An 8,783-nucleotide genomic window follows, 5' to 3' on the forward strand; every position below is an offset into this window, starting at 1 on the left:
CTGATTTCCGTTTTGGGTAGACAGGGAATCTGACCTAATGTAGCTATGGTTCAGTTGAAGAAGTCAAATGATAGCTGTTCATTTTGACTCATATGTTAGATAAGATTATATAATGGGCTCCATAATATCTGGGGATAGCAAGAATGCAGTGTATATTAATAATTTACCTTTTACCTTAATAATGAATATTTCTTAGATATTTCAGTAGTTGGAGACTCTTAATGAAGTCTTAAATGGCTAAATTATTAAAATATTCTTTTATTTTGTAGCATAAATACTGTTCTAAGCTTGAGGTTTGGGATACTTAACCATTTATTCATTATTTCTCAGATGGGAATACTTATTGTGATCACCCCAAGACTATTTAAAACTCCTTTCTGGCATAGCCTTAACTTTGTGATTTTGCGCTGACTACACTTTTTTCTTTTTAGCTTTGATAGAACATGATTTTTCCTTCACTATGTAGAGGTAAGGTCAGAGCTCTGCATGGTCCTGTGGGCGACTGGCGGGTGGGTTTGCGTCTTCGTTACTCTTGGGTTCTGAGTAGTTTCCCAGTTTACCACAGGTGAATCAAAATGACATTTGAAACCTTCTGTTCCTTTTGCCCTGGTAGAAATGGTTGGTATTGTTAGTTTCTAGTGTGATGTTATTTTTCAGGGGTTTTAGTGTGCATGCACTTATTAAACAAATCTATGTAATAAACACTTCTTATGTGCTACTCACCCGTGCTGGGGACTGTCAGGGTGCAGAGAAATAGAAGACAGTCCTTGCCCCCTGGGGGCTAATTGTTTGGTCAGAGCAAGGCAGTGGTCACTTCAGCTGTGCTGGTGAAGGCTTCATGGAATAGGTGGAAGCTTTACTGTTCTCCAAGAATGACTAGTATTCTGGTTAACTGAGGTTTGGGGGAGGGCATTTCAGACTGGGGGAATGATGTGAAGGGTGTGGTGGCAGAAAACACAGATTGTTTGCGAAACAGGGAGGAAACTGGCCAGGTTGGTTTGCAAAGCTTATCAGTGAGAGAGAGATTTAGAAAAATAACCATTTAGAGAGGGGCAGAATCATGGAGAGTGAAGAGTTTGCATTTCATTTTGTATGCAGAGACAAAGTGCCAAGTACTGTTTTAGAGAGATAAATCCAGATAATTGATCTGGAAATTGGAAGGGGCAGCAGAAATTGTTGCTTATTGTAGTAGGGGTATAAGATGCAAGTTTATGTTGACTTTTGAAAAGTACTTTTAAAAATCTTCAGAAAGAAATGGCACATTTTTATCACTTTAAGAATACTCTTGAAGTTTCTTTATATTGATCATCCGTCTGTCATTGAAACACGGCCCAAACTCAGAAGACCTAGGGGGACTTCCCTGGTGGTCCAGTGGTTGAGACTCTACCTGCCAATGCGTGGGACATGGATTCCATCTCTGGTCTGGGAAGATCCCACATGCTGCAGAGTTGCTAAGCCCATGCGCCACAACTACTGAACTTACATGCTGCAACTCCTGAAGCCCACGCCCCCTAGAGCCCAAGCTCTGCAACGAGAGAAGCCACTGCAGTAAGAAGGCTGTGCACCACAGCTGGAGAGTGGCCCCTGCTTGCAGCAGTGACAACCCAGAGCAGACATAAATAAATTTAAAAAATTATTAAAAAAAAAGACCATAGGGAAAGGTAGTAGACAGAATAAGACAGTGATTTTATTTGAATCTGATTGATAGGCATACCTTTTCCCACTTGTTTTTGTTTTTCCAAGTGGATTAAATAAGTGGCTGAAACTGTCTAAGTGCTGCAGAAGCAGCCTGCTGGGGAAACGGAAACGCTGACAGTGCCTGCTGAATGCATCCCCAGTATCAGTCAGGTGGTCGCCGGTAGTGATGCAGCTAGGTCAAGGGCGGTCTGTTGGTCCAGGACCCCAGTGAGGCCCGAGGGAGGTGTCCCTGCTCTAGGACAGGAGGCTTAGGCTACTTGTCACTCAGCTGGGAGTTCACATGGGCTGAGGGTGGGAGGGTCCAGAGAAGACAGTTTAAGAGGGTTTGCACAGTGTTGCTTATTGCAGGGCTTTTGCATCTGTGACAAGAGTTTAGGGTGTTGGATGGGGTATGGGAGAACGTGTGAACAGTGGGAGGAGTCCCTTGGCTGGGAATTAAGATCTGGATTCTGTGATCTGTTTATCAATATAATGAAAGAAGAGAGTCGATCTTGCTTCTCTGGTGTCTGTTCCCTGTTGCTTTCTGGGAGCTGTCGCAACTTCATGAGTGTTTCAAGGGCGAGTCCAGAGCTGACGATTGCTGAGAGGCCTTGGGCGACATGTGACTTCCTTCGTGCTGTGGCTTAATGAGGGGGTAGGGGGGGTCACCCCAGAGGTTGCCTTGCTTCTGTTCCCATCAGCTGTTGGGATATTTGTGGAGCTGCACTGAGCTACAAGGAAAGAAAAAAGAGGTGGCACAGGAGCCCCCCCGCGCCTCCCGGGCTTCCCCGGTGTCGCTCGTCTGCTCTTACTGGATGCAGGGCCTTCTCTCAGCCAGTCACACAGGGTCCACTCTGATAGGAGGGGCTTCATTTTTGGAAAGTACATTCTTTGAAGTGTTCCTGAAGCAGTATCAGATGGCTGAGGTCGGTCAGTCTTTTGGGGGAAAACCAGAGGGACGAAATGCTTGAGAAGGTCTTTGAGGAAAAGTGAGACTGTTCTTAGCCTGGGGGAGGACAGGTGACTCGTGGAAGCGTATGAGGAAGCGAGGGGCCTGTGAGATGCTGAGAGCTGAAGCGTCCAGCAGTTAGGAGGTGACCGACTGCAGTAAAATAGAGACACAGACGTGTGTGCGTTTAGATCTCTCTGTCTGCGGGTTTCAGATATGGGTGTGTGTGTATGTATAAAGTTGTTTAGGTCAACAGCACGATCTTAAATGACCATAATGACTGTTGAAATCACTCGGGGTACATGGCTGCTGACCTCTACGTGTGGGTTAGGTCAACAGCACGATCTTAAATGATCATAATGACTGTTGAAATCACTTGGGGTGGATGGCTGCTGACCTCTACGTGTCGGTTTGCCTGCCCTGTGTCCCTCCCCACCTGGCACCCACTTTGGACTTTTGTCACTGTGACAAGACAGTAACTGGGTCTCTCAAGCTAAAATTCAGTATGTATTTACTGCTAAGTGAGGATGTTTTTATGGGCGGTGGGCGGGGGGAGGTATTTAATTCAAGGACTAGCATGCCTTGAGCAACAAGGTATGGTTTAAAAAATGTGAGGGCTTCCCAGGTAGCTCAAACGGTAAATAATCTGCCTGCAATGCGGAAGACCTGGGTTCAAGCCCTCCGTCAGGAAGATCCCCTGGAGAAGGGAATGGCAACCCACTCCAATATCCTTGCCTGGAAAATCCCATGGACAGAGGAGCCCGGCGGGCTACAGTCCATGCGGTCGCACAGAGTTGGACATGACTGAAGTGACTCACACACACACACAGAGAATGTGATGAAATTAGAGACCCAGCTGCCACTGTTTACCCGCTTCTTTGGACTCCAGCGTTAGGTGTGAGTGAGGCTGGGGGGCTGCTCAGGACGCCAGCAGGCCTGGCCAGCTGGAGCTGGACCTGGTGGCCCTTTGTTCCTTCTTGGGCTGTCCTGCACCCAAGGGTGCGACAGGTTCTTTGGCACAAGTGATCTTGAAAGTCACTCAATCGTGTTCAACTCTTTGTGACCCCACGACTATACAGTCCATGGAATTCTCCAGGCCAGAATACTGGAGTGGGTTAGTCTTTCCCTTCTCCAGGGGTCTTCCCAACCCAGGGATCGAACCCACGTCTCCCACATTGCAGGCGGATTCTTTACCAGCTGCGCCACAAGGGAAGCCCTTGAAGATCTTGAAAGGTGGACCATATTTTGATATCATTTTAACCTAATTATGTATACCTCATGGCAGATTTCTAGGTTTTTCTTCAATTAGTTTATATATATATATATATTTTTTTTTTCTTTTTTTTTCCTGAAAGCTTGGAAAGAAGTTGAAGTACAAAGCTATATGTCTGAGTTCTGTTACTAGTTAAACAACACCTCCCTCTGCTGGATAGAGTGTGTAACACATTTTAGTGGCAGTTCTCTAATTGTCAAGTGCTGTTTGCTTTTCCTGCTACAGATTTCCTTCAGACTTGTTCTGGAAGTCAATTAGTATGCCTTTGTTCTTTCTGCTTAATCTGATCTGAAGGTTTATAAAAATTCCAGTGGTGTACAAATATACCTTAAATCTGTGGTATTTTAATCTCATTATGATGTTACGAAATTAAAGATTTGGAATTTTCATGGTAAAAACATTCATGTTTTTGAAATAGAAATATTAACCAGCTATATTCTCAGATAGACATCCTCTGATAATAAAAATGCTTGAATATAAGGTGCATTAAATAATATATGAAAGCTAATCTGGTCTTTTTTTCCTCATATATAAATTTTGCAAAAAGTTTTGAAGAACTCAGTACTATTGCCATAATTGAAAGACTAATATGGAAGATCCTAAATTGGCTGTTTCTGATAACTTTTCAATTGTTGCCTTGTTTTGTCCTATGTTCAATTATGACTGAAAAAGTGAATGGGATATTTTCCTTAATTTTTTGGTTCAGTCTTGAGTTGGGTGTTTTATATGTGTGTGTTGTGTGTGTGCTCAGTCACTCACTCATTCCTGTCTGACTATTTGTGAGCCCCTGGACTGTAACCATGCTGCTCTTTCCATGAGATTTCCCAGGCAAGAATACTGGCGTGGGTTGCCATTTCCTTCTCCAGGGGATCTTACTGACCCAGGGATCGAACCTGCATCTCCTGCATTGGCAGGTGGATTCTTTACCCCAGAGCCACCTGGGAACACACACCTATTATGTAAAAGATACTCTTCGAGGAAATTTTTGTGTTGGTTGTTCTTTAACCCTCAGAAGAGTCCTCTGATGCTAGTTCTCCAACCCCTTTATTTCACAGATGGGGCTCAACGAGGTTTAAATAATTTAACCTCAAGTAACATGTAAATCATGGAACTGGCATGTCTGTTGGAGCATAACTTCGGAGCCCATGTCTTCCCACCCCATCCTATAGCATCACAAAGAATCAGAGTATGATGCCCCTGTACCCCAATTGCTAGCCTACTGATTTCAGATGAAAGTGGATTGTGATTCTGACTTTGTTATTAATCAGTAGTATGATATTGAGTAACTGACTTTTCTGGCGTCACTGTTTAAAAATCTTTAAACCATGGTCTTTGTGTTACCCTGAGCACTGGGAAATCAGGTGATGGTGGTATGAATCCCTGCCCTACTCCAGTTAACCAAAGGTACCCCCCATTTTTTACAAATATGTATATTTTTGGCTGCGCTGGGTCTTCGTTGCTGTACGAAGGCTTCCTCTGGTTGCAGTAAAGGAGGCTGCTCTCTAGTTGCAGCGCTTGGGCTTCTCGTTGCGGAGCATGGGCTCTAGAGCGCAGGCTTCCGTAATTGTGGCCCACCGGCTTAGTTGCCCCACAGCATATGGAATCTTCCCTGACCAGGGATAGAACCCATGTCCCCTGCACTGGCCGGTGGATTCTTAAATCACCGGACCCCAGGGAAGTCCAGCACCCTCTCTTTTATCTGTTTTACATATTGAGCTTCTGTGGCGACATCATTTTGAAGGCACAGTTTTTCTGCTTAAAAAAAATGAAGCTGTTGGTCGATAGGCTTTCCCGCTCATTCTTTCCTTAGGGACGTAGATCAGCACAACAGCTCCTTGTAGTTTTCCTCTGGCAGGGAAAGCAGGCATGGCCTGAAGCACCGGATTGCTTAGTACCTGCTCCTTTCGCTTGGCAGCATTAGGGCAATGAAGTTGGAGGAAAGCAGACTCTAGATGGGCAGGGTACTGAAGCGTCTACATTTTTTACCCACTGTAATCAGAACACCCAGCCTGCCTCCTTTCCTTGCAGTGTAATTTTCAACAACCCACTTCCCACATTTCAGCACAGGGAAATTAAAATGCGAGGAAGATGACAGAAGTAAAAAATACATAAAACACTGAAACATAAATTAAAATTGCTATTTGCATTCAACATTGTAGAATTATAGGTTTCTTGGCAAGATGCAGGGTAACAGTGAGCAAGACCCGGCACCCTTTTCCATGGCTGCCTTGTCTGTGCCTCCCCCAAACATTGCTTTTCCTTATGCTCTTCATATATTGCAGTGTGCCGTCAGGCTTGGTTCACTGATAAGACAGTGGTGTCCTTGAGGCCAAGGTCAACTCTTAAACTTTTATTTCAGTGCATCAGAAACATTGCCAACTATTTAAAAAATGTTTCTGTTGGTTAAAAAGGGAGTAGGGACCAGCACTTTGGCCACCTCATGCGAAGAGCTGACTCATTGGAGAAGATCCTGATGCTGGGAGGGAGTGGGGGCAGGAGGAGAAGGGGGCGACAGAGGATGAGATGGCTGGATGGCATCACCGACTCGATGGACGTGAGTCTGAGTGAACTCCGGGAGTTGGTGATGGACAGGGAGGCCTGGCGTGCTGCGATTCATGGGGTCACAAAGAGTCGGACACGACTGAGCTACTGAACTGAACTGAGGGACCACTCAGCGCATTGCCCAGCTGTACTGGGAAAAGCAGTTTAGAGAGCTATCCATTCCAATGACGGATTGTTAAACATCTTAAGTATGGTCCCTCAGCTGTCCCTGGAACAGCTGTGTGGGGAACTCTGAGTTAGTCCTGTCAAAATGAATACAATTGAGATTGAGACCCTGTTTTCATTTTCTGGTTAAAGGAAAAAAAAAAATGATTAGAGACTTTGTGGTGGTGGGAAGTTCCCCAGCATTCTTTGGGAGCTGAGATTTGTATAGGCTTGGTTCTTATATCTAGATATAGTGGGGGAGAAGAGGAGGGGCAGGAAATGAGTTTTTCTTGTTTAATACATTTGGTTAATTTCTACAAATAGTTACTGAGTATTTGCTATGTACTCGACACTGCTAATCGCTGATTATGAAAAGCTAATGAACTTTACAGGCAAGATAACATTCATACTTGGAGCCATTAAATAAAAGATGATGTGTGATTGAGTGCCAGATAGTTGGTGTGAATCTCATGAGCCAGTGACCAACTCCACGCTAATGATCCTGCATGGAGACAGACATAGGTTCTTATCAGGGGACAGACTGTTAAGGGCAGGAGCAGCCTGGGAGGTCAGGGGTGTGTGGTCCTCCTACTGTGTACAGTAGAGGGAGAGCGCCCCAGGGCGTGACGGCGCGCGCAGAGGCTTCTGGGAGGGACACTTATTCGTTCTGTGCCTTGGTGACGGCGCGCGCAGAGGCTTCTGGGAGGGACGGTCCTTCATTCTGTGCCTTGGTGACGGCGCGCGCAGAGGTTTCTGGGAGGGAGGCGCGTTCGTTCTGTGCCTTGGTGACGGCACACGCAGAGGCTTCTGGGAGGTACGCTCGTTCATTTTCTGGCTTGCAGGTTAGCCAGTGTTTGAATATATGGAAAGAATGGGGAGGATGTTCTGTTCTGGGAGGAGATTAGAGTGAAGTTGTGGAGGACGGCGGAAAGGGGCTCGGATAAAGTGGATTAAGTGGTAATCGTGAAAGTGAAACTCGCTCATTCGTGTCCAGCTCTTTATGACCCCACAGACTATACAGTCCATGGAATTTTCCAGGCCAGAATACTGGAGCGGGTAGCCTTTCCCTTCTCCAGGGGATCTTCCCAACCCAGGGATGGATCCCAGGTCTCCCGCATTGCCGGCGGATTCTTTACCAGTTGAGCCACAGGGGAAGCCCCAGAATACTGGAATGGGTGGCCTATCCCTTCTCCAGGGGATCTTCCCGACCCAGGAATCGAATCGGGCTCTCCTGCATTGCAGGCGGAGCTGTGATCCTGAAAGGCCTTAAATAAGTTCAGCAAGTCACCGCCACTGAAAGTGTATATTTTGAGAAGCTCTATATAACCCCTGTCAATTTGACTGATGACCTCTTTCTTTGGTGGGGGGTGTCCCCACTGTACCTTACAGTCTGTCTCTGTCATTGAACTAGTGATTCTGAAAGGCTCAAGTTTATGTACGTGTTTTTCTTTCACTAAATGTTACTGAGATCATACCTGGTTACCTTGATTGGAAACTGGTTGTTTTGGCAATTCCAAATTCTTAAATTTACCTATTCAGAGTGGGTTATTATCTCTACAGACAGTTTGATTTTAACCATTTTATAGTGTAATAGTAATGGTGTTACTGAGCCCAGGCTCGCTCCGCTCGCTGCACGACAGGCCAATAGAGAGGAGGTGTTGAAGCAAAGAAGAGACTTTAATCAGAGAGCAGCTGACTGAGAAGATGGCACGTTAGCGCCTCAAAATAACCATCTTATTGTGGTCTGGATGTCAGGTTCTTTTATAGATCAGAGGGAACGAAGCAATGAGGAATTAAAGTCGGAAGGCAGAATAGAGAGGAAGAGGCAGTGGGGAGGTAAAGTGAAAGGGTCTTCAGTCTTGCAAAACATCTGTAAGAGAACGGCCTGCCTTTGAAAAGGGTGTGTTAATCTCTTCTATTCACAGGTTGGTAGGGACAAGCTATCTCTGAGCTGAACAAAGGCTAAAGCTTTAGTTTACAGTCAAGCAGAGGGGCAGGATCCTCCAGGCAAGGCATTAAGTATGATTATAATAATAAAAGCAGCCAAAAGTAAGTTGAAGAAACTGTTTCCAACATGGAGTCAGAATTGAATTGCCTTCCTCCCTGCATCAATAGGGCGTGGCTGAGTGCAGCCCTAAGAACCTGTTGCTCTGTGTCTTTAACCCGCCTCCCTCCCCC

At 45.5% G+C, this 8,783-nt stretch overlaps 1 protein-coding gene across 6 annotated transcripts in view; it reads left to right on the forward strand.

Annotated features, from left to right (window-relative positions):
* Window positions 1-8,783, forward strand: part of PSD3 (pleckstrin and Sec7 domain containing 3) — a 492,335-nt gene that overhangs the window by 133,823 nt on the left and 349,729 nt on the right. Inside the window, exon 2 of one of the 6 annotated variants that reach the window (XM_010846407.1) lies at window positions 432-468. The exons of the other annotated variants lie outside the window; for them this stretch is intronic. Within the exon in view, the coding sequence (XP_010844709.1) occupies window positions 444-468 (25 nt within the window). The 5' untranslated portion in view covers window positions 432-443. The remainder of the gene's footprint in view (window positions 1-431; window positions 469-8,783) is intronic. 6 annotated transcript variants of the gene reach the window in all.

The sequence above is a fragment of the Bison bison genome, unplaced genomic scaffold (assembly GCF_000754665.1).
Source record: "Bison bison bison isolate TAMUID 2011002044 unplaced genomic scaffold, Bison_UMD1.0 scf7180017864236, whole genome shotgun sequence".
Lineage (NCBI taxonomy): Eukaryota > Metazoa > Chordata > Mammalia > Artiodactyla > Bovidae > Bison > Bison bison.